The 26,274-nt window shown below is 41.2% G+C and overlaps 2 protein-coding genes across 6 annotated transcripts in view; both read left to right on the top strand.

Moving 5' to 3' along the window:
• The window catches only part of LOC116222990 (activated RNA polymerase II transcriptional coactivator p15-like), a 23,207-nt gene extending 9,863 nt beyond the window's left edge, over positions 1-13,344 (top strand). Inside the window, 4 exon segments of the mRNA XM_031578458.1 lie at positions 10,964-11,032; positions 11,204-11,322; positions 12,686-12,768; positions 13,334-13,344. Of these exon segments, the coding sequence (XP_031434318.1) occupies positions 10,964-11,032; positions 11,204-11,322; positions 12,686-12,768; positions 13,334-13,344 (282 nt within the window).
• Positions 13,345-14,218: 874 nt separating this feature from the next.
• Positions 14,219-25,546, top strand: LOC105894626 (proline-serine-threonine phosphatase-interacting protein 2). Of its 5 annotated transcripts, none has more exons than XM_031577458.2 (15): positions 14,220-14,355; positions 15,508-15,608; positions 18,525-18,599; positions 20,237-20,271; positions 20,415-20,489; positions 20,764-20,822; positions 21,443-21,541; positions 22,006-22,051; positions 22,171-22,250; positions 23,157-23,255; positions 24,051-24,147; positions 24,510-24,582; positions 24,957-24,991; positions 25,119-25,190; positions 25,348-25,546. In XM_031577458.2, the coding sequence occupies exons 1-14, from the start codon at positions 14,323-14,325 to the stop codon at positions 25,172-25,174; spliced, it is 963 nt and encodes a 320-aa protein (XP_031433318.1). In that variant the 5' UTR covers positions 14,220-14,322; the 3' UTR covers positions 25,175-25,190; positions 25,348-25,546. The 5 variants fall into 5 exon arrangements, 4 of the variants coding, with proteins under 4 accessions (XP_031433318.1, XP_012676601.1, XP_031433319.1 ...); XM_012821147.3 differs by having other exon boundaries at positions 20,383-20,489; positions 20,760-20,822; positions 25,348-25,545; XM_031577459.2 differs by lacking the exon at positions 21,443-21,541 and having other exon boundaries at positions 20,383-20,489; positions 20,760-20,822; positions 25,348-25,545.
• Positions 25,547-26,274: the final 728 nt, after the last annotated feature.

Here is a 26,274-nt window from a genome sequence, read left to right as displayed (position 1 = left end):
ACTGGGAATCTGGGAATTCTGGGAATGCTGGGTGGGAGGTGATGTGGGCAACTGTCAAACTTCCCCCAGTGGGTGGAGGGAAGGTTAGGGATGTTAGCACTTCAACCGCAATCAGTCCATCAGGCCTTGCAACCCTCCTGTGGCCTGGCCTGCCTGTCCACCTCTGCAGCAGTCCATCAGGCCGTGTGTGTGTGTGTTGTGTGTGTGTGTGTGGTGTGTGTGTGTGTGTGTGTGGGTGTGTGTGTGTGTGTGTGTGTGTGTGTGTGTGTGTGGTTGTGTGTGTGTGTGTGCGTGTGTGTGTGTGTGTGTGTGTTTGTGTGTTGTGTGTTTGTGTGTTTCTCACAACTGAGTATCTGCAGAGCCTGGAGGTCTATTGTTCGGAACTTCCTCAGCCAATCCCAAAGTACAGTGAGGTTTGTGAGACAGGGTGTGTGTGTGTGTGTGAGGGGGGGGGGGTAGGTAAATCAGTAAGTGTGTGTGTGTGTGTGGGGGGGGTAAATCAGTAATGTGTGTGTGGGGGGGGGGGGGGTAAATCAGTAAGTGTGTGTGTGTGGGGGGGGGGGGTGGTAAATCAGTAAGTGTGTGTGTGTGGTGGGGGGGGGGGGATTTGGCAGCTGGTTCCAAAGAGCTCATGTTGTATTGGTTAAATATAAGCTACCGCACAGGCCAGACAATGACACCTCACGTGGCCAATTCTCACGCTGAGCACAGATTGCAAACAAACAACAGGACAAAAGTCCGAAAAAAAAAGATGGCGCTGTAGCTCTCCCAGAGAAATGTCTTAATATGTTGCATAATGGTTTTCGGAATAGTTTTGGAATGATAACAAAACAGTGTTTACATACAGTATATAGTCATCACATCAGTACCGCTGGAATAAGGCCATTGTTTGTGATTCTAAAACAAAGGTATACACATGGTACACTGACCCCCTTGTCCTTCTTCATTAGCACGGTAAACAAACATTAAAAAAAACAGTACTTTATATTGCAAGATTCAAACTGGTGGGCAAGTACGTGCTTCCCAGAAGTTAGAGGACATATCAGAAACATGCCTGGTGATGACCACATGCAGATTACATCAGTGTTATTGTTTGTCTGTGTTTTGAGCTCACTGTCATTGTCATTGCATGCTCTCTTGCCAGGCGAGGCAACAGGACGTGGCTTCCGACCATTGTGCTGTTCGAAGACAAGCGGCTAAAAAGCACACTGTTATTGGGACGAGACTTTCACCCTCCTCCAGTTATGTTCACGTCTTTCACTAATGGGTGGTGGCCGTGCCAAAACAGAGCTGGGTGTGCTTGCTCCAGCACTACAAAGAGAGCACCCGTCAGCCATAATAGGGCAATGTTTGGAGAACACACTCGACTCACAATGGCTTCCGCTGGCTGAAGTGTGTCTGTTCAGTCCAGTCCACACGCAGCAGACAAGAAGGCTGGTTCTGTCCAGTCCAGTTCCACACGCAACAGACAAGAGAGGCATGGTTCTCTTCATGTAGGTCCAGTTCCATACGCAGGCAGAACATAGAGGCTGGTTCTGTCCAGTCCAGTCGCACGACACAACAGACAAGAGAGGCTGGTTCTGTCCAGTCCAGTCACACACGCAACAAGACCAAGAGAGGGCTGGTTCTCTTCATGTAGGTCCAGTCCACACGCAGCAAACAAGAGAGGCTGGTTCTCTTCATTGTGAACGACAAGTTTCCCCTCCGGCTCCCCGTGTCACTGTAGAGGGATTATCCATCCCACATAATTAAAACAGAAAGGGAGGAAATTGCTTTTTAAAAAAGGGCTGCATTGAGTAATGTATGGAGCTGTTTGACTCTCCCATGAGTTCCTGTCACCCTGACGACCATTTGTGCTCCGTGGGCTTGTTCAGATGTTGAAGGCAATTATGGGGGTTTTATTGTTTTTCCTGTTCTCTGCAGTCAGGTTTTATGCTGGATGGGTCCTCTGTGAGTTGGTGGGAGCTTTTAGTTGGCGTGTGCGGTTTCTTCACTGGTGGGGTCCATATCTTTTAGTGGGGGGGTGTCTGTGTGTGCGGCGGGGGGGGGGGTTGGGGGGGGGGGTTCTGATTCTGGGCCGTGTTTGGCCAGGGGTCGGGGTGTTGGGGGTCACCTGTGGAACTCCAGAGACAGGAAATGGCTCCAATTATGGTGTGGAGGAGTGGCTCTTTGAAACCCCCCCCCAGGAGTGATTTAGAGTTCCTGTCAGGACCTGGAGCTCCGGTTTCAATGAGCAGAAAATGTCAGGAAAAATGACAAAAGTGAAAAACGTAAACACTACCAGAAAGAGTATTAGTGGCTGAAAACACTTAATTTCCACTCATGGTGTTTTCGTTAGAGTTGACCATCTGTTGACTGTGGAGGTGACTGTTATGAATGCAATAACTGGAGTTTTATTATAGAGATGCAGTTTATTTTAAATAGATTATGTTTTATTGACAGAATGCAGTTTATTTTAAATAGATTATGTTTGCTGTTTGTTTTAATGACTGCCCCAAAACATAAATCTATGAATTATTTGTTGAACTCTGGCAGAGTTCCTCCATATTAAAATGTCTGGGATTTGAATTTCCTGTTAGGACCAAATCACTGTCTATCAACAAATATGGGAAGATTAAAACCATAAATGTAGCTCCGTTCAGTGACCCCATGAAAAAAATAAGGGTGACTCCACACAAATATTCACTCCGGTCTTACGTCAAAAGCTTCTTCCTCTTCTGCTTGGTGTCTGCTCAGCCGCTGTGTATCTTGTCCTCTTGGACTGTGCGCAAATATTTTACCAAAATGGTCAGGGAGGCCGGGGCTGCTGACGCTCCCGCTGGTCTGTGCTGGGCCTGTGTGTTTACTCTGGGCATATTTCAGTACCCTTGAGGGGATATGAACTCCCAGAGGGCCTCGGTGGGATGCTGCCCCTTCCTTTGTAGTTTTCCCCCCCCGTCGGAGATTCCTTGAAGAAGCACAGCCTCTGAGCCGGAATCCATCGGAATTTAAAAATCAGACTCAACTTTAAATACGGGAATTTAGATTACAGAGATAGAAGTGACATTATGTTCTGAGTGTGTGTGTGTGTGTGTGTGTGTGTGTGTGTGTGTGTGTGTGTGTGTGTGTGTGTGTGTGTGTGTGTGTGTGTGTGTGTTACATTATGTTCTGAGCAGATGAAGTCTGTAGGGTCTTCCCACACCTTGAACTGTCATATGACACAGATTAATGGTATAATTTAGCTAGATAAAATAGTTTAGCTATATTTCAAGTTTATTGGGTTTTGTTTTAATTCCCACTGGTTTATCCTTTTTCATTTTGAGCCCCTGACAGACCAGAGGCTATGTGTAACTCAGTATCAGACCAGAGGCTATGTGTAACTCAGTATCAGACCAGAGGCTATGTGTAACTCACTATCAAACCAGAGGCTATGTGTTACTCAGTATTGCTGTCACCCGAGCAATGGCAAAAGTCGTACGTCCATCTTAAAAACCTCAATTTCACTGGATCGTTTCCCCTCCATATTCCCGTGATGGTCTTTTGGATCTTAAAACCTTGATTGGAGATCATCTTCAACATCAACACTGTTGTCTGCATCACCGATAAACACAGTTACCCATAAATCAACTTTTTTTTTAAATATTTGAACTTGGAGTGGTATTTTGAGTGTATTTTTAATCCAGCTGTGGACTCCATGCCTTGGCGTTCTCACATGGCCACACTGGTCAGTGCAGCTATTCCTGTTACTCAGTGGGGTTCAGGGGGTCAAAAGGTCAAAGCCGCTGTTGCCGCTCAGGGAGCTGGGGGCCATGTGTGGGATATATGGGTTAGGCTTAGGGTTAGCCATGTGTGGGATATATATGTCGCTACTTGTTGGTTCTTATCCAACAAATTGGATGTCAGACATTGCATGATCTGAACCCTCCAACCCCAACTTTCTCTCTCTCTCTCCCTCTCTCTCGCTTTCTCTCTTTCTCTCTCTCTCTCTCTCTCTCTCTCTCTTTCTCTCCCTTTCTCTCCCTTTCTCTCTCTTTCTATCTTTTTCTCTCTCTCTCTCTCTCTCTCTCCTCAGTCCCCGGTTCTCATTACTCTCATTTCAAACTCTGCTTCTCGTTCCCTCTGTCAAACTCTGCTTCTCGTTCCCTCTGTCAGCCTCTCCTTCCTTGGCTGGGGCACATTAATCCCATCAGGGTTTCTTTCACTTGCTTAACTATGTGATTATATTCACCCACAGAGACGTTTTTTTTTTTTTGCCTGTTTTTTTACAGGCATTGTGAAACTTTAAAATGACAACATCCAGCAGAAAAAAAGCCTCTTGGAGCACAACCTTCACCACCACAAATAATTCAGACTTTTATAAGCATTTGGCACTGTTGTTTCTTCTGAGAACTACATCTAGTCAACACTGCCACCTGTGGACTGTTTTAGTTATTACAAGCAGAGGTCCCTCAGTGAAGAACCTGACACCCCCCATTCAAGGAACTCACAGATGCGTACTTTGACTGAATCTTGCAGTATTATTTACAACCTTACAGTCTAAATCTTGTTTCTGTGAAACCATGAGCATTTTCTAGATCTTGGTAAAAATGTAGCTCTAAAGCATTCTGGATCTAAATTTCATTCGGTGGATATTGGTACCTGTATTCAGTATTCTCATTCTGTTGGGATTGGTACCTGTTTGCTTCAGGAATATATTTGTATTTTTCTGAAAAATACTAAACTCTAAAAAGTCAATGTAAAGTGTGAGTGTGAGTGTGTGTGTGTGTGTGTGTGTGTGTGTGTGTGTGTGTGTGTGTGTGTGTGTGTGTGTGTGTGTGTGTGTGTGTGGAACAATAAGTGTTGCATTCTGCTAATGAATAACTGACATTATATTTCATATTTTAGATATTTTTTGTTTACCTCCTTGTGGATCACGACGAAGCATCACTCCTTTTCTGCCATTTTGAATAGCATGTTCTGTACATATGTGACATGTTGGCAAAGTCAATGGGTGCAAAGTCTGCAATCAAACGGATATTCAGAACATTAGGTGACAGGTTGGTGTTTATGTTATGTTATGTTTATAGACTAAAAAGTCTGCAATCAAACGGATATTCAGAACATTATGTGACAGGTTGGTGTTTATGTTATGTTATGTTTAGAGACTAAAACGTGTGCTATTATGCCAACCATACAGTTCAGAGTCTATACTGAAAGTGAAACACAAACAATCTGTGGATGTTCCTCAAAAGAATAAAGATCTCAATACATTTCAGATGTCTATTTGTTAACTCTAGCATGGGGCAAGAGGAACCACTAGACCACTTTTTTGGGACTCAAACATTTTAGTTTATTATTATTATTATTATTATTATTATTATTTAGTTTATTATCTTATTTTATTGTCTATTTCAGTTAGGCCCACTGCTGAGGTTTCAACTGATGGCACACATCCTGAACTTGTTTTCATTTTACTCCAGCCTCATATTCCCTTGGCTCTAGGTTGGGTAAAGAAACACTCATCTTACGCCACTCACCCCTGCTCTGTTAATAAGAACACAATAGACATGACGTGATAACGTGAGCGACACCACTGTGTCAATCCTTCAGTGCCTTGTATTGCCTCTACCCTGCAGGTGTATCATTCAGATGGGAATGGAAAATGGAGGACGTGAAGTTCATTGAGTCCGGCATCAATCCCACGACCTCTCTTATTCTCAAAATGGAATACAGAAAGAATGGAAGTCATTCAAAACATACAACTCTGCAGTTCAGCAGAAAAGTGTATAGTTTTATACCTGCGCATCCTTCAATATCATTTCTGTATCCATTCACATCTTGTATATGTTTTTATACCTGCAACATCCTTCAATATCCATTTCTGTATCATTCACATCTTGTATAGTTTTATACCTGCGCATCCTTCAATATCATTTTTATATCATTCACATCCTGTTGGCACATTCCATTTTTCTCTTGGCGATTCATGCATTGCCGCCTTTCACCGCAGAGCTTAATGAACACCCCGTATGCATATTAACACTCCAATTATGTGTTGCTGATTTCAATGGAAATCAGTTTCTTCTCTGCTATTCGCACAAGCCTTCATCCTCTTTTGTCTCGCGTTCGTCTCTTCACCGCTTCGAGCACCAGAGCCTTTGTGGAAGATGAAGAATAGGACGGTTGTCCTTCCCCTTGGGCCATGACTGATGCCCTGGGTTGAGAACAAAACGACCCCCACACTGGTCCGCTCTGCAGCCGAGGGGTTTGCGCAAAGATGAGAATGGCTAATTGCAGACTGAGTGCTCGCTCATATCTAGAGAGTCTTAAAACTGAAGAAGGTATGCGGCGTGTTTCAGAAAGATGGACGCACGCAGCCGAAATGAGGGGTTTGATTATTGTTGGTCACAATGAGCATATTGTCTGATGCGGTTTGTTCAGTGAAGTACATCCTACTTTGATGCATGAATTTAAAAAGAACACTTTGAAGGCTTAGATCATGCTGGTGAGGTCCTCAACATTGAACAGGCTAAGAATGGATGGATTTACTCTTAGGATTGAAGTGGTACCATACATTTGAAATAAAAATAAAAAACCTACCAACCTTTCCTAAACTATATCAGACATACTGGTCGTATACAATTTGTAATTTCATTCAAAGTACTTCACCCTTTGTATGAATGCTACACAAAACAGGAACTTGCTTTAACATCAGCACAAAGCAAGAACAGTGTTTGTTCTAAATGGTGACAATGTTCTTTGAAGTGATCACACAATCAGTATAACTGCAAGTCTGATTCTCATCCTTCCGTCGCAAAGCCACATCTTCTACTTCAAGGTGTAGCCAGCGATTCAGATTCGGTTTCGCAAAGTGTTGTTGGTATTTGCGTTCCTAAAGCATGTGTGTTGATTGGCTGGGGTTGTTTATGGCTTGGTCCGAACCTCTATGTTTGTTTCCAATTTTACAGAGCTAGGACTGTGTATGAACAGTATTTGTTTTTGATCTGACAGCTAGAGGACTGTGAGGAGGACAAAAAGTGTTTGGGATTAGAATCACAGACTGGACCTTTAATCATCTGCAACAAATGACACCCTTTTACTTTACCCTTCCTTTTTGAGAGAGAAACACAGACATGCACAAATCATTCGCTGCCTGGTTCAACACATTTTTGCAGGATTTCAGACACTTCAGTCAAGTCTACATCAACACCGATCCAGTGTCCACTGAATCCATGACATCCATGGCCATCTTTCTAGGTGTGTATGCAAGCATGATCATCCATCAACAATACATGTCTTCTCGTATGTCAGTAAAGTAATTATGCGTAAAACCGCACATATGGTGAGACTGTAGACTCAAATGGGCATCTAAACCATGATGGCTGAAATTCGATCTAAATATACTTTAAGAAGACGTGTTGATCCAGCTTTAGATTATCAACTTGATGGTGTCCTCCTCTCTAACCGATACTAAATCGTGTCCCTTCTGCTCCATGTTTCTCTGTCTGTTTGTGAGTTAATGTAGTTCTACTGTACATCTTGCGTCCTGCAATATGCAAACAGTTTAACTGCCACACATGAGTCAGTGCACAGGTTGTTTTACGTGTTTAATACAAGCTATCTATCCGAATCGTGTCAAAACAGACTTCTATATGAAGAGACAGAAGCTGTCGAAAAGCAGTTCATCACCAACACGTGCTGCTTGTAAACAGCACGGTTTAATGAATCTACTCTTCTCAATCAAAAGCACGACTAATTACCCTGAAGCCTTCTCACAGTTTCTCGTATGCAGACAGACCCACACAAACCAGCGCAGGGGCACCGGATGAAAGGCCACGGGAGCAAAAAAGCACATGTTTGATATATTAATTAATGCCTTTATAGAGCTGATGAAATGTTCAGTTGAAGTGCAGGACCTCATTTCACTATTTGATCTGTCGGACAAAAGCTGAATGCAAGGGGGGCAGAAGGAGCTTGGTCTCAACTCGCTTTAGCATCTTCAGTACCCGGGCATAAGATCTCTCCGTTTAATGGATTCGGATGAGTGGTTTTGGATGGATGAATAATTTAATTGAAGAGAGTGTCCAGAGTGCAGACTGAAAAAAACATCCTCCGCGCCACGTCTCACATGGGGATGAATGGAGAGTGTTGTAAACATGCATACACAAACACGCACACCACACACACACACACACACGCGCACGCGCACCGCACACACACACACACACCACACACACAACACACACACAGCGCGCACGCACGCACACACACACACACACACACGCGCGCACACACACACACACACGCGCGCGCACGCACGCACACACACACGCGCGCACACACACACACACACACACACACAAACAGGCACACGCACACACAAAATGCACACACACACACACACACAAACACACACACAAACAGACAGACACACACAAACAGACACACACAAATATGTAGACAGTTAAAATTATTTGTTATTACCAGGTTAGTAATAGAACTCACTCAATAGAAGTAGCAGAATCTCATCGGTTATCTTATAAAACACAGTTATCTTATAAAACACAGTTATCTTATAAAACACTAATGCACTATGACGTGGGTTAATTTGTTGTTTTAGATTCATATTAAGTCTTGGACACATATGTATGATCTGACTCTGCATAAAGAATGTATTTAGTCACCTTCCTCATTCACCTTCCTCATTCACCTGCAGCACAGAAATGGAGCTTAACAGCACATATCATCTGAAGTGGGTGGGGAATGTTTCCTTGAGACATGGGAAAGCTGGGTGTCGTTCACTCAATATCTAACATCCTTGTTAGTGCAGAAAAGTCAGATAAGAGTGAGCTGGACAGCAGTGGTGTCAGAAGAGGTAACCTGACACGCCATCTCCTAATACATTATTAAAGGATGACTGCTCTCCAGACATGCCATCCAACAGAACACTTCAATGAGTCGGAATTGAAAATCAAAGGAACATTTAAACCCATTCAATTTTCCAGGGCAAGGCAAAGATCCAATGGTTACAGATTCCGGTTTAACAAAAACATATGGTCCAGTAAATTCTCCTTGGTTTTACACATTAGACTTCGTTTTTGTACATTTCTACCCTACATTAGATATGGTGAAACCTACCTCTGTGGGGACTCCCAGTGGACCCTAGACAAGAAGCTGGGGTTGACAGTATCACTGCGTTTACCCAGAACATGTCATCACCTCAGCCGCCATGGGAAGGGTGAACCAGGAGTGAAATCATGATCCCGTCCAGGAAAGGGCTGTGCCACTACTTAATGTGTCTGAAAGCAAGTATCAGTTACTCCAAGAAAGACGAGGCTCAGAAAAATGGGCATTTATTAAAAACATTTGTGACTGTTTGAACACTGACTTAATGGAAATAATGCTGTAATTGACACTGTACCATTTTAAAGTATTTCAACCCTGTTTATTCTGTTTTGGAAATATTGCCATAAATCCATATGATTTCTTTTGATATCTTTCTTGTCTTTTGTTTGTTTGTTTGTTTCTTTCTTTTTAACAAATTAGATTCTTTAAGTAAGGTTCCAGGAAACAGAAGTCAGGCCAGATTGAGAACCTCTATAGGGGATAAGACGATAGAGAACTTCATTAGAACTTAAAGCTGTACATATACACTGCGAACACACTGTATAATGATAATGATACTCCATATGATGAGAGATGTACAGTTGGTGCCATGTCAGTATAGTCAGGTCTCCATTGCAGGGCGTGAGGAGGGGTCTGGGGTGTGTCTGTCCACACTATAATCATAGCCGCCCTCAGGCTATGGGAGTCTGTGACATGGTTTTAACCTCGGCACAGATGTCTTCTTGCTTGCTGAATTTAAGACCGTTTTTTTTTTTTCTTTCAAGTTCTAAGCTTGGTCTGTGAAGGTCGTTTTGTCCGTTATAAACTGCTTTTGGAGCAGTCAAGTCCTTAATATTAAAGAAAAGTGACATAGATGCAAAGGTGAATAACTTTTGTTACTAACTAACAAATTCAATTCATATGATTGTAGTTTGAATGGATGTGAATCCTTTACCACGAGAGACCTGTAATAATGTGTGGCTCTTAGTGTTCACTCAATCCCCGTGCAGAGACCAAGAGGAGCGCTGTGTGTTATTCAATAGAGGTTGCTTTATTCCACATATCAATGTCTGCCTCACAAATATGCTCTATATCACAATGACAAGTGCAATAATAAATATTGATACAAATAATGTTGAAGTACAAAGAAACCATGTAAACATTTTGAAATAAATACTTCTAGTAAAAGCTTCTGAAAACCACAAGAGAAACCTTACATATTCACACACGAAACAGACATGTTAATCAGTGTGTTACTCTTCACTGTAAACAAAAAAATTCCTTAAATGAATCTAATATACTTCAAACAAAATAACAAGCGCAGGTCTTAAGCACCAGCTTCTCTACTAATGCCACACAAAATTAGTTACACCAGAAAGTTCTCATAAATACAAAATAATACATCTGAGAGAGATGAGCTGGAATACCTGCTCATACATGAGTTTGCTGTTTATATTATATTAGTGTCATGGGGAATACAAATACAGTTTCTGTGTTATTTTTCTTATTTTTAAGATCAACTGCCTTGGGGCAGTGGGATGCAACTGTTTGTCACAACTGTCTTCTAGGGAGAGAGAGTTTAGCTATAAAGCGTGAGTTGAAAACTGTTGCTAATCATGTTTTCATGTTGAAGTCAGAATTCCTGATAGTGCTTGTTGGTGCCCATGGATTTACTGGATCCCACTGGAAACTGGACTGGAAACCAGACTGGTGCAGGGAGTCTCCAGCATCTGGGAAGACATTAACCTGGAGTCTGCCTCCACTGGCGGAGATGTCTGACAAACACATACAGAGTGGCCTTGTGTGGTCTCAGGCTAAGAGGAAGAGTGTGGGGGATATGTGCTTGTGTGTCTCAGGCTAAGAGGAAGAGTGTGGGGGATATGTGCTTGTGTGTCTCAAGGCTAAGAGGAAGAGGCCGGTGACTCCAGAGAAGCCAGCAAAGAAACAGAAGGGTGGCGAAAGCTCCAGAGTGGGCGGGGCCTCCAAAAGCAGCAGCAAAGATGACAAAGATGACAAAGATGACAACATTTTCAGGTGAGCGTGAATTTAACCGCCCGTGCTCCCAACATGGTTGAAATAGAAGCATAAGTCCTGGCCTAATTTTTCTTTTCTTGTTCTTGTTCTTGCTCTGGTCGTGTAGATTGGAAAAATGAGGTACGCGAGTGTACGGAACTTTAAAGGCAAAGTTCTGATTGACATCCGTGAGTACTGGATGGACCAGGACGGAGAGATGAAGCCAGGGAGGAAAGGTAAAAGAAAGTTCTGGGTGTTTCCATGGCAGCCAGCGTGCATGTGATGGTTTCAGGGTTAAGGGCTGTGCTATGTGCCATTTTCAGATTACGCAGAAATAACCATATTTTATTATTATTATTATTATTATTATTATTATTATTTAAATTTGTATTGGTCTCACTGTTCACCCTGGTATATTTTCACGTCTTGCGCTCGTGAGAGACCATGTCCCTGGGACTCTCTTGGGGTTCCACTATTAGCACGTACAATTTTAACATGGCCGGGCTTTCTTAACCCCTGAGGAAACATCCAAAGAGATTGGCTTCCCTGCCCGCCAATTATTTTACATGAGTACTGCACATTGAAGGAGGAGTGGTGTAGTCAGGCAGAAGTTAGAAGAAAATGCTAACATGACTTAGAGTCTTTTTTTATTTAGAAGGACTTCTTTTGTCACAGTGTAGGCCCATTTGGTTATGGTCCGAGGAGGTTGACAAATGTCCAAAAGTTTGAGGTAATCAATTCGCCATTTGGCTTGTATGAAACACTGCAGAAATACTCCCTGTGTCTCCTCTGTCCCACACGCTCGGACGCAGTCAGACAAAAAGGAAAAAGAAGCTGAGTCTGATGTGGCGTCACCAAGCATTTGCTTGGGTAATTGTACTGTAGAATGCCGAACCGCGCCCGTGCTCTTTGTGGCCATATTTGGTCATCCATTATTAGAGGATCCCCTGTGGCCCATGAAGGCCCTTAGTGCGTAGAGCTTCCCTGAGGGGGCGTTAGCAGGGGCATTACGAGGAGCTTCCCTTGACTGGAGCTAATGTATGTGTGCAGACGAGCTCTTGGCAGTGTGTCATTTGACACTGGAGGGCCATTTCCATAGCACGTTTATTTTCTCAGAGGAGTGAAACATGGCAGTTAAAATGTTGCCGTAGCTCTGGAAGTTTTCTTTTTAAAATCATGGTTTGGTCCGCATACTCTGGGGCCTGATTGTCAGATTTCGGGAGGTGTATGTGGTGGACATTATCATGTGCAAATTTAAAAGACGGAACATAATATCATAAAAGTCGTCACAGAAGATGCTGATTTTGTGTGTAGCACTAGCTTCTAGCTAGTAGCTGAAATGTAGTAGTCACTTCTCTCTTCTCCTCTTCTCTTCTCTTCTCCTGTCTTCTCCTCTTCTCTTTTCTTCTCGTCTCTCCTCCTCTTCTCTTCTCCTCCTCTTCTCCTGTATTCTCCTCTTCTCTCTTCTTCCCCTCTCTCCTCCTCTTCTCTTCTCCTCCTCTCCTCTCCTCTCTCCTCCTCTCCTCTCCTGTCTTCTCCTCTTCTCTCTTCTTCTCTTCTTCTCTCTCTCCTCTTCTCCTCTCTCCTCCTCTCCTCTCCTTGCATCTAGGCATCTCCCTGAACCCGGAGCAGTGGAGCCAGCTGAAGGATCAGATCTCTGAGATTGACGATGCTGTGAAGAGGACATAAGATGTCTGCTTACTTCAGATGCCTGGCATAGTGTTTTTTTAAACTCTTTAAACAACCTTTTTCCATTATTGTTTCATATGTTTTATAAAGGAAGACCCATTTTTAAATAATGACCAGGACCACATTGTGTATATTTTTAGCTCAGTATTTTGTTTATTTGAGCTGTTTGTTGCAACTGTCATTGTAAATCATGATTTTTAATTGTTTAAGGGACCTGAATGGTAATGGGCTATATTGGGTGGGCTATATAGGGTTTCATTGGGGTGGGTTAGGACCAATAAAGCCAATAGGGGTTTTACCGAGTTTATGTGACTTTGTGGTTTATGTTGCGAGCATGTTTCATATTTTGTTTCAAATGGTGCAATACATCAGTATATGTTTTATGTCATGGTTTTGAATATTTAAAATTTAACTGTAAGAAACTGCACTGTAGTGCAAACAAACATGCTCCTTTACAGAAGTCTCTATTTGCAGCAGTTACTACTTTCCACCTCTAGGTGGAGCTGCATCCAAACCGTTGAAAGGGACCCTGAGAGCAGCATGTTCTTGTTCTTCATCGCATGTGCAGATCCAACATAAGCAATCCAACATAAGCAATCTCCTTACATGAAAGTTTCTTTGCAATGGATGAGGCAAATGCACTGATCTTATTTCCAGGAGGATACCATGTAAAGCATATGACAAGATAGGTTGTCCACTATGTCACTGATGAAGTTAGTGTAAGACTTTAGCTGCGCCAGAGAAGAAGTAGGCTACTATCTGTTCATTCAGGCATTGTTGACACACACACACACACACACTGAAACAAAGTTTGCATACTTCACATCACTGATGAGCAACTTTTATAAGTCGTGTCCTAAAGGCCAAAGCTCTGTAGAGGGTGGGGGGATTGATGGGAGTGGCCTGTAACGGCAAATATAGTAACACATGTTTTCACTGTTAGAAATATTTTATAAACACAAACAATTCCCAATATGCCAGTACAAGGCCTGAAATTCCTCTCTCCTGGAAAGTGCTATTTCCAGACAAGCAATACTGACTTCTGTTTACACTGGCTTGCTGTTTGCTGGTATGCAACAGCCTATGCCAAATACTTTAAGGCTGGACAGGAATGCAATTTTAAACAAAATAACACCAATAAATGAGAACTAAGACGTCATCATTCAGTCTTTAATTACATAATGTGTTGGGCCCCAAACTTGAAGGCCTCTTTAATATTTAATAACTAATTTTCATTTGTTTTGGTTTAAGTTTCCTTGCATGTGAAATTAAATATGTAAAAGAGTACTGACATTAGGCTACACTCAGCAAAGCCCTAAAAAACACATTCAGTGTGTGACATTCAGGAGTTGGATCAAATTGATCACGTGTGGTCATTTGTAAATGCACGGGCATCAACACACACACATTGCCTGGAAGGTCTTTAGGACCCAGCAACCCACAGCATGTGATGTAGCCTTCATAAGAGAAACACAGCAGTGTGAGATTCATCAGTCACTTCGTTGACCAAAGCGTGTTCTGCAATTGAGGCGCAAAGGACAGACGGTCGCGTGTAGAATGAGAGAACTTCATTTCAAAGACAACTTTTGGGTAAGTCTCTCACCGTATGATAACCAGATGAGTGTCAGGCCAATTTGAATTTCAAACACCCTCACCACACACCACTGTCACAACTGTTGTGTTTGGAGTTTGATCTTTACCACATCTGTCAGTGAAAAGTGTAAGTTGCGTCGTAGTGTTACGATAGGCTAGTGTATCCTTAACGTTGATAACATTAATGTTGTAGTATTTCATAGTCATGAATTAGAAAAGACGGCAGGGTCCACCCGAGTTCATATGAGGAAACATCGCCGATGTGAGAGTGTTCTCTGACAGTGGTAGCCTACCGCCACAACAAGAGACCACAGTCGGCTAAGTGTGATTCCTCATTGTGTATAACCTTTAAATGACATGCCCAGTGGTACCTCAGACAGATTATTAAGCGTCTTTGGGTACTTAGAAAAGCTCTATATAAGTCTACGGTATTATTATGATTATTATTATTATCCAACAAAGGTAAATCCTTCCTGGACGTTGTTTATTGTTATTTCAGACAAATGAATTGCCTGGGAGATTGGTCTGGATAGTAGGCACGGGCATTGAACGTGGGGTGTGAGAATTAGGTGGATATAAATTCTTCAAAAACAAAATGATGTCTTGGGAGTTTTGCGCAAGAATCTTATATTTGGCACCAAGGCGTTGGATGTGGTTTCAGAACAAGATTACACGTCTGAGACTAAAAATTACAGGGATTCTAAACGGTGGTGGTAGATCATTAGTCCACAGTGACATCCGTGCTTTTATCTGCAAGCCTCCTCTTGGAAGAAAGTATAAAATGATCTTATAACATTAATTGTTTATTATATATTTATAACGATAGTGGTACTAATGACTTAATAAATGAAACTTCCAAATACGCGATGGCGCCAAACTGGCATAAATTACTGTAAGTGCTCAATGTGCTTGCAACGTTAAAAATGACAGCCTTCAAACTAGAGCTATATATTCAAAAGTGCCTCGTGCCACTGGGCATGTAGTCTAGCCTGCTATCGCTAATGCACCTAGCAGCCCTAATGTTCTCATCAATATAACATGAAGACTTTTCTCAACACTCTACTGATGTCAGTGGCCATCGATGTCTTCAGAATGCAAGGCTTTTTTGCAATCCACCTGACTGCTACATTTTTCTCAAACATTCATCAGAACACTGACATCACCAGCACTGGTGGCTATGACAACATCATTCAGCATCTGAATGAAGGCAGGAGGACTTGCAAAGAGATTGAAGACTTCATGAAAGCAAGGTGTGTGTTTGTGTTTCTCCAGCACCCCCACCCTCACACACACACACACACACATAAGCCTGTGTTTGACTGTCTGAGTTCACAATGCCCACTCCTCCTCAGAATTGTGCATCATGATTGATATTTTTAGCTCCACTTTTTTTCTTTCTAAGTTGCGAGTCACGCAAACCTGATGCACATATACTGTGTGGTTGCCTGGCCTTTGAAACGTAGTATTTCCTGTTACATGGTGATATGAGTGTGAAGCATCTGCTTGAGCGTCAGGGGTTTTATAGCCAGGTCTTTATCTGAGAAAAACTGATAAAGCATGTTTGAGATCCCAGGGTGTCTCCCGTGGTATGCTGTAAGTACTGAACTAAACCACTCCAAAGTTTACTTTAGTAATTGCTCATTCCTCCAGTTTCCTTTAAAAGCATTTCCTTGTGGCACTTTGTACCCTGGTTTTCAAACTTGCTTGAAATCATTAATCCAGAAAGAATACTATAATCAAGGTTATCAGGACAAACTAGAGGAAACGCATGAGGCTCACTGTGTTTACTCGTTGCGTACAGGTGAAAAGTCCGTGTTTTTTTTTTTTTTGTAAGCTGTAGTTTGGACAGGAGTGCTTTTGTTGTTCCAAAAACCCTCTTGGTCTGTACGTCCTTTCACACAGCCTGAAAGTAATACATTAAAGTAATATAAATACTATACTACTATAAGTACTGGACAGAAATAAATTGCATGCATCAGTGTAATCATGCAGACAGATGAAACAATCAAGCAATATGTCATATGAGTGAGAGTGGATTAGTGGGGATATCTTTACCAACCCCACGGACATCAGTGTCATACTGCTTTCATACAACAGTTCTACCACCGACTAACTGAGTGTGAAGGCAGCAGATTGTGCTTTCTTTTGTGTGATTTGATGTTGTCTATTCATTCTTATAAAACAATTGGGTTCTATTGAATTATTTAGCTGTTTCTGATTGGACGAGAGACGTTCCATGAGTCCCAGGACATCCCAACTCGGACTTTTCACAGCTAATAATAAATCACTCCGCGATGAAACATTCTATAGCACGTTGATACAATTAAGCGATAACCGTTAATTCAAAGTTCTTATAATTCCAAAAGACGTTGACAATGGAACTATTTTTTTGTTGCGGAGAAACAATGGCGAAAAAAAAATCAATAACTTCGTGTTTAAATGTTAATTGGTTGACTATAAAATTGTTTTATAAAAGCAATATAGTACTCGTGCGAGTGGTACTAAGAACCACTTGAACTACAAGCCTCGTGGCTACGGCCGAACACCACCCGTGGGAATATCCCTTACCTACCCCACTCGCACTCGTACTATATTGCTTAATTCACCCCAACAAATAGTTCCAACCTGACTTTTCAGGATCAAGTGTTGTCAAGCAACGAGTAGGCCTACTGCCACTCTACAGCCAAGATGAGTCAGAAAGGCTATTTTTGGACATTCGTTTGTACCACCTGTCTTCACATTACCAGTGAATTTGTACATTTCCCCAAATCCGTTTGCTCCATTCACTCACTCAAAACTGTCAAATGTACCGTTATAAGATCGCAGCCTGCCATTCTGCTCTCACTTTGAATGAAAGGAAAGTTGACGTTGTACGTCGTAAAGTATAGCAAATGTGGAGTGATGTGTGTACCAGTGGTGAAGAGTCCGAGTGGGGTTGTTCCAGGATATCACCACCCATGGAAGGCCTCTTGTCCAAACAGAAAATTCATAAATCGTTTGACCCGACCTAACTGTTGTATACTTTTGTACTTATTGTTGTACAGATTATTTTGCATTATATGAAAGTCTAATCTGACAATGTTTTGTTTGCATTTCTGTTTTATCGTAGCATTTCTTTATATTCAAATTCAGAACGAGATACAAATGATGGTATTTGCCTTTCTGTACTTCCTTGAGTTGACCTGCAAACTTGAATCTCTTCGGTACAGAGTGTCACAATTCCCATGTAGTTCAAGGCTATTCTAAAGGAACAACCTCATGATATTCAGAAAAAAAGTGTATTCTACAAGTTTGCATTTCCACTGGGCTTTGTGCAAGCTGCTAATAGGCAGACAGAGCGCTAAGGGCTAGCTTCAGTGAATACTACCAAAGTGTCTGTAGATGAATCACACTGGATGGATTCACATAACCTTTATGGGAGGTCAGAGAGTACTCTGTTGGGTAATTCAGAGAAGCTGCATAGGACCCTTATGTAGGTCTTATGTAGGGCTCTTATGTAGGGCCCTTATGTAGGTCTTATATAGGGCCCTTATGTAGGGACCTTATGTAGGGCCCTATGTAGGTCTACTCAATAATTATCAAAGATTCATGTTTTTTTGCAAAGTAAGCCAGATTAGCCTATTATGCATACTTAACATATACCTTAGTACCTACAATTACTGTTCCCAAATCACTCTGAATAAAGATTTAGATAGAGAAGGAACTTAAGTAACTGGTAACTGGAATTTGATTTGCAGGAAGAGTAATATTGCAAATGATGCAGGTCATTCATTAATAGTAATGTAGAAAGGGCTCTCCAATTGGACAGTTGGATGAAACCAAATTGCTTGGCTTTCCTGTGGTTTGTGAACTGTGCTAATGTGCGCATCACCAAACATTGGTACTGCCATTGGGTACGGTGAAGCATCATTTGTGAAACTGGGTGAACTCTTGCCAGCTTCTCTAACCACTCTGTATAACGGATCACAGCGTGGTTAGGACACTCATTACCAATAGAGTTAGATGAGTATTGAGGCTTGACATTTAGCTGAATAGAACGTATCAAGGTGGGGATTTAATAGAGAACGTATGAAGGTGGGGATTTTATAAAACCACATCAAACACATTTGTTTATCAAAACACAAATAACATTTCAATACATTTAATTCAATTGTATTCATTTCTAGGGCTTCAATTGAGGAGAAATATGCAAAGGAGCTTCTCAGTTTATCCAAGAAGGTGTGTGGACATAACGAAATGAAGTAAGTAATATAAGCCACTGTCAAAGCAATGATCCACTGTCAAATGTGTGATGTGTTTTGCATGCAGAAAGTGAACTTCGGTCAAGATGTCCAATTACATCTCGTTTTCCATAAATAAGTGATGACATTTTGTGGTGTCACCTTTTGAGAGCCTCCCCAAGCCACTGACATTTCCCATTGTCCCTCATAACAGTAAATATGATTCATACAACTGCCATGAGTTAAATGAACACTGAATGAATAGTGCAGTGAGTTGGAACAAATGACCCCTTAATTGTGTTTTTTTTTATATCCGGAGTACTCTGGGAGAAAAATTGTGCTGTGATAGTGTGCCATGCAAATAACTCTCATAACATTGATCAGTTGGGAACACAACTGTGACTGGTAGTCTGCAGTAATACAGGGGGTCGAGTTTCACTATTTGATGTCGGGCTCTATCAAGTTCCGTTTGGTATTGGCACAAGACACATTAACCATATGAAACTTGCTGAGCTTTTAAAAGCTATACTGCTTGATTGGAAAATACTGAATGGGCAAAATGGCTGTGTAATTCTTTTCCCCTCAACATTTGAATTGACCTTTTTTTATGGACTAAATTTAACATCTACGTAGATGTAAATGTATGCTTTATTTTATGCAAAATGATGCAATATCAACTTAAGTATTAAGCCATTGAGAGTACATTCATGCCAACGGAATGACTATAATAGTTCCCCTAACATTACCTGCGTAGGATGGCTTCCAACCTTTTAACAGAGAGGCTTATCAGGCGTATGACTTAGATTACAATCAGTTTTGATATTATGTTTCCCAAAGTAAGTAAATCAGTGAGAAGCAGGGTAATCTGTGACCTCTGTGAAGCCTTACTGTAAATAATAACTGCAGACTAGAAGGGCACTTGGAGAGCACAGACCTCCACCAAGGCCAAGTGCCCTCTCTCGCAATGTTAATGAATGTAAATGAAAAATAATTTGTATCCGCCCCGTGATACAGAGCCACTCCAAAATTGAATGGGTTCTTCCTTGGCCCATGAAGCCTTCCACCAAGTTTCATGAAAATCGATAGGTAGTGTTTCTGTAATCCTGCTGATAGACAGATAAACAGACAAACGGACAAACAGACAAACAAACAAACAGATAGACAGATAAACAGACAGACAAACAAACAGACAAACAAACAAACAGATAGACAGATAAACAGACAGACAAACAAACAAACAAACAAACAAACAAACAGATAGGCAGATAAACAGACAAACAGACAAACAAACAGATAGGCAGATAAACAGACAAACAAACAAACAGATAGACAGATAAACAGACAAACAAACAAACAAAGAGATAGGCAGATAAACAGACAAACAAACAAACAGATAGACAGATAAACAGACAAACAAACGAACCGCACCTGAAAACATAGCCTCCTTGGCGGAGGTCATAAGGAACATTTTTATTTTGTTGAATGGGGGAAGACATCATGCTAAAATTGTGCTTTTTTATTTGAGGAAGCATGTTAGCAAAGATTAAGCGCTAGGGGACAACAATAGTATAGTTGTGGAAAAGAGTGCTTTGTTATGTAGTTATCTGTACGTATTTAGTAATTTTGATACTGTTCTGATGTGTTTTTTGTCTTTGCAGCACTTTAAAGCGATCCCTAGATGTCTTTAAGCTACGTAAGTAATATAGCTACTCTGTATTCTTATCATTCTGTTCACTTCCAGATACTTCAGAAAAGTCTCTTTAAAAACCAACTCAATATGGGGTCAATAACCTGTCTTTTATAGAAACCGAAAATGTGGGTTTGTCCCATCTTCAGCTGGCTCACACTATACGAGAGGAAGCAAAAAAAATGGAGGATTTCAGAGAGAAACAGAAAGAAACCAGAAAAAAGGTACTAGTTCCACAGCGAAACTGCAACAGGAGCTTAGACACGGATGACCTGTACTGCAGCAAGTTTAGCTGCCAAATGGTTATCTTGCTTGCAGATATAAACAGCCTACCACAAACTACTATGAAAACTACAAACTACAAACTCCTTATGGCTAAATCATTCCTCTCTTTTTGCTAATGTATAGGCAGTTGTTCAGTTGTGTTCTTTAAAAAAAAAAAAAAATTAGAATATTGCAGTACAGTTGAGCACTGTGTGTTGTGTTTTCTTAAGACAGAACACCAAATGGATGCCCTACATAAGCAAAAGGCCACGCAATACAAGAAAACCATAGAGGTAAGATACTGAACTATCATAACACTATAGTAATGGTAGCCAACCTAATCCTTTTATGGAAAGGGAAGTGCTGTTCTGTAGCAGTTTAAAGGAGGAAGTAAAGATTTTAACCTCTTTAAAACCAATAGGAAGTAAGCGATGAAGGAGAAAATGGCGCTAATGAACATCAGTAGCATTGTAGCTTTTGGGTTAGTCAGTTTATATGAACAGAAGTTCAGGAAATGAAACCGCTCTGCCTAGCACAGGTTTACTTCTGCTCTACACGCTGTGTTCGTGTGCTTGGCTGTTTCCATGGAACTGCTCGTAATACAGAAGATGTTTCATTCCTCAGACTGTCATACACGTGATGATGTGAATTCACTTATGACATCAGTAAAGACATTAAGCAATTTCCGAGACTGCAAAACCCTTTTAGAGTACCTGCACAAGGCAGAGCCAGACCAATAAGAAAAAAAAATAACATAACTTAGACACTTCTATCCACATTGGTGGTTTGTTGGCATTGAATTCCTTCAGCCAGTGCTGACAGCAACACACAAATGCTAATATGTGCTTAAATAATGTGATTACTTTCTTGTTTTCCCATCACCAATCCTTGCGTCTCCACCTCAAATGTGCAGTTCAAGAAGACGTATGAGCAAAAGTGCCGAGATAAGGAGGAAGCAGAGCAGAACATGAATAGAAACGCCACCACAAGCAGTGTTAAACAGCAAGAAAAGGTACTAGCCTCACTCACACCAAGCAGTGTTAAACTGCAGGAGAAGGTATAGCCTCACTCACACCAAGCAGTGTTAAACTGCAAGAAAAGGTACTAGCCTCACTCACACCAAGAAGTGTTAAACTGCAGGAGAAGGTATAGCCTCACTCACACCAAGCTGCACCCACAACATTAGTCATAGAAATGATTGTCGCCTGTCAGTTTACAAGAGAATTTGAGGAAGGCAGTATGTACTTTTCTTGCCATAGTTCTACGTAATATTCACACATGTTTTTTTTTTTTCCATTGCACTTGTGTATGCAGTTGCGGTTTCAAACAAGTTGTCCAGATATGTTTCGTTGTACTTTAAATGCTTGTCATTGTACTTTAAATACTTTTCAGTAGGTCTCATAATAATGAATGTGTCATAATTGTTTATATTAGTTTATATATCTTTGTATAAGTTTATATTTGTCCTCATTTCAGCTGTATTCAAAAACACAGCAAGCCAAGAATTCAGCTGAAGAAGCAGGTAAGATCTTACCAGTTGTTGCATTGAACCTTAAACAGGTGCATTTCGTAAACAGTTACATGTCGTCCATAGTGTTAACAACATAAATAAAGTATTGTTGTCTTTCCTGTGAATCACAGATAACATGTACAATAGCAACGTGTGCTTGCTGGGGAAGATCAGGGAAGACTGGCAGAAAGAGTATGTCAAAGCATGTGAGGTGAGAGATTTAAAATTGAAATAAAATTAATTCTTGCACTTTTTCAGTGTAGCATACAGATTCGATGTTTATTTATTTATTTTATTTATGCGTTTATTTAAAAAGGGACAGTGTACATTGATAAACATTTCCATAAAAATAAAAATGTACCGGAATTAGCTAGGTTAGCTAGTTTTCATCCGTGGTCCCTTGACAGGTCATGACAGAGAGAGACAGAAAGAAATAATAAAAAATAAAAAAGATAAACAACAGTTTGACCAAACAGTTCAGTTAAGATAACAAATTGTAACAACCAGACAGACATACAGGGTAAACAACAGTTTGACAAAACAGTGCAGTTAAGATAACAAATTGTAAAAACCAGACAGACATACAAGGTGTTAGCCATAAAAGGAAGTTATGGTGTGAGTAATGCAGTGGCCTAATTATGGTTGCAGGTCTGGTTATTTTGTATCCATTTCTTACGGTTTTTTTTAACACTGAAAAACTGGCACACTCTCTTACATCAGTAGGGAGGGTATTCCAGTAATTAGAGGCGCGTACTGAGAAGACTGTCCGTCCAAACGTACTGTGTCTATACTGTATAACACAGTCTCCCCTGGTGACTGCCCTAGTTGCCCAGCCGCTGCCGTATAAACTCACTCAATGGCGGAGGTGCCAGCCCACGTAATATTAAAAAAATGAGACAAGCATCCAAAAACTGTAAGAAACTGTGAAATTTGAATAAGTCATACTTTGTTATATGGCAGTGGTGATAGCTGATAGGTTTCCGGTTTGCATCCCTCTTTGCCAGATGTGCTCTAACGTTAACCAACTTCACTTTTGTACCACGTCAGCCATATTTGAAAAAAAAAAAAAAAAAAACGTTGGCATGCGCAGTTTTAACACATCGCTTTGAACCCTTAGTTCTTTGAGAACCAGGAAGTGGAGAGGATCAGCACGGTCAGGAGCACAGTGTGGACTCATCTCAATCAGCTCTCACAACAGTGTGTCACCAGTGACGAGGTTTGTCTTCGGCTCTCACAACAGTGTGTCACCAGTGACGAGGTTTGTCTTCGGCTCTCACAACAGTGTGTCACCAGTGACGAGGTTTGTCTTCGGCTCTCACAACAGTGTGTCACCAGTGACGAGGTTCGTCTTCGCCGGTGTCCATTCGTTTGGAGGGTTTCTTCATTTTCTACTCTACTCTACTTTCATATACTGTAGTACAGCGACCAGGCGTAGAGGTTGGCGAGTCAGTTGACATAAGTGGACATACTATAAGATATAAGGACATACTAAAAGATATAAGGACATCCTATGAGATATAAGGACATACTATAAGATTTAAGGAAATGAGACAAAACGTGGTCTCAAAGGCTACATCACATGAACAAAAGTTTTACAGTTATATACAAACATACGCATACACTCACAGTCTCATACACACACACACACACACAAACATGCACACAAGCACATGCAGTTATATAACATCGGATGGTATAGAATTTTCCATATTATCACGAGGCCATTGGTGTAAACATACAGTTTCTGTTTTAAGCTTGAATCACTGTTCCGTAGACAAACCACAAGGCGAGCAGACAGCACATGAGCTGGCTCATAAGGAAAGCAAATGTGGACAGTTTATGTCAGCATTCTTGCAAATCACAGAGCCAAGCCAGAGAATTATCACAATGTAAACAAAGTGACAACCTATCCACCATGTTGTATGTCTTGGTCACGTGTTACAACTAGTGGTAGAAATAGCTTATAAGTCACCTTTGAGTGACCTTTGACCCTGTGTTCTGTGGGGTTTAGTTGTATGAAGACGTGAGGAAGTCACTGGAACAATGTAACATCCAGGAGGACATTGCGCACTTCATCAACCTCAGGAGAACTGGAGACAAACCACCAGGTAGACGCGAGCTCTTAATGAATTTCACACCATAAGCTCATCCGTTACTGTAATCTTTCACGTTATGTACGTGTTCGTGTACGTGCTCATAATGCTACAAAGTTCTATGTGATTGAAAATGTCATAAAACTTAAAAAATGTCTTTAACCTTGAGGACAAAACAAGAGTGCCTTGAAAGGATTTGTGTTACATTAGTATTTCTGCTTCTATGAAGGTTTCACAGGCTATCTTTGTCCAGAGGTTTGTTACTCTTTGCACAAGAAATATTCCCCCGATGGTGCAACATGTGATTTTGAAAGGCATGTGGTTGTCAGCCTTGTACCAGCACTGTGACCACATCAGTGCTTCTGCTCTTCCTTTAGCCCCTGTACCATATGAGAACTTCTATAGCAACCAGAGACTCCCTCCACCACGGCAAGCCCCTCCAATCAACAGGTAAAAGCGTGCGCGCGCGCGCGCGAGAGAGAGAGATACCGCACGTCACTAGTGACCCCGACATCTTTCAGACTTACCCAAACACAAGAAATAGTGCACAGATCACTGCTAGTGGGTTTTAGAGATACACACATGAACATCTAAACTGCATATGCACATCTGCCATAAATACTGCTGTTGTGGTTATGCCTGTTCAAACTCTTTGTACAGACCAGACCATTGTGACAACCACACAACCAGAAATACACACTTCCCCAGTGGCAAGCAAGCATGCAAGCAAACACTAGCAAGAACAAGGAAGCAATGGGCTGTTATTTGTTCTTTCGTGTCTAACCATGTGTCTTCATTATTTGTTTATGTATCTGCTGGGGTAGGAGGGTGCCACCCATTCCAGACAGTAATGCGTCAGGTATGAGATCATTTTCTTAGATTAGGTGCTTTGCTTGTGCTTTGAATATGCGTCTCCAGCCATGGAGGTGAATAATGGATGACCTTTATGGTACTGCTGATTAACTTTTACTCCCATGTCATCCCAGGTGATGTTCTCTATTCAACCATAACAGAACCAAGCTACAGCACCATACGATACTGATCACCGAAGCTTACATGTACGTATGTATATTTGTTGTATGCAGTTTTACCAAAAAAATGACAAGAGAGCTTGCTGCCCCACACACATTCAGTGCTATTTATCACGTACCGTCACACTTCCTCTATAACGGTCTTCTTTGTTCATTTTCTACTTTGATGTGTTTCTCTTTTCAGTTTGTTGATGACGCTTCGTCCCTGTACAGTTAGGAACAGCAGAAAACCCTCTGCGCTCTATCGCCTTCTCCTCTACCTACTGAAGACTGCTGTGCCGTTCATCATGCAGTCTGCTCTTGGCTTTTGATTATGAAGTGCTGTGATTTTGTAAATATGGAATACATAATTTAGAACTAAATTTGAGATTAAATAATTTATTGACAGATTGTAATAAAAAACAATTGCAGTGACTCCTCGTAATATTTTGTCTTCTGGAAGATAACATAGTGGGAGAAATACAGATAAGTCAACGGGAACTTGTACAGCTTCTGCAAAAGATAAAATTACTACCGCAAATTATGGATTAACCTACCACCTTCTATAGGTACTGTGGCCACAAGTTAGAAACTTGAAACCACAACATACTGACTATAAAAACAATCAAGTCCCCACTTCTCCTTTTTGCATTATCTTGTGTGAAATTAATTTATCTCATCAGTGCGTAAGGTGCAAAAAAGGAATCAAGGGCTGTTCTCATTTTTTGTGAAAGAAGGACTGATTTTTTTACACTGAGGGTAGTGAGTAGTGAGAAGACATTAGATCTGTTAACAAGAAGCTTTGTAACATCAAACCTCTTATTTATTATGTATGAGTCACTCTAGTAAGAAATAGTGTTACCGGATGTTTGATCTGTAGTTCTGATGAAGGCCATATAATACACACCATCTTTTCCTTTACACATAATAACACATGGGAAGCCATGCTTTATCTTTTCGATATATTTACATTAACCACCCATGGTCTCCACTCATGGTTCTGTAGGAATCCAGAGGAACCTGTAGCCGCCTGTAGGCGTGGGAGAGGTGAAGCTCTGTCCGTGTGGAAACACTCGGGTTCTGATGGTACTGTGTTCTCTGATGGAGGTCTTAAAGCACATAACCTCTCTTT

Source organism: Clupea harengus, chromosome 12, assembly GCF_900700415.2.
Source record: "Clupea harengus chromosome 12, Ch_v2.0.2, whole genome shotgun sequence".
Classification (NCBI taxonomy): Eukaryota; Metazoa; Chordata; class Actinopteri; order Clupeiformes; family Clupeidae; genus Clupea; species Clupea harengus.
The sequence above is the reverse complement of the archived record's forward strand: the minus strand, read 5'-3'. Positions and strand labels throughout refer to the sequence as shown.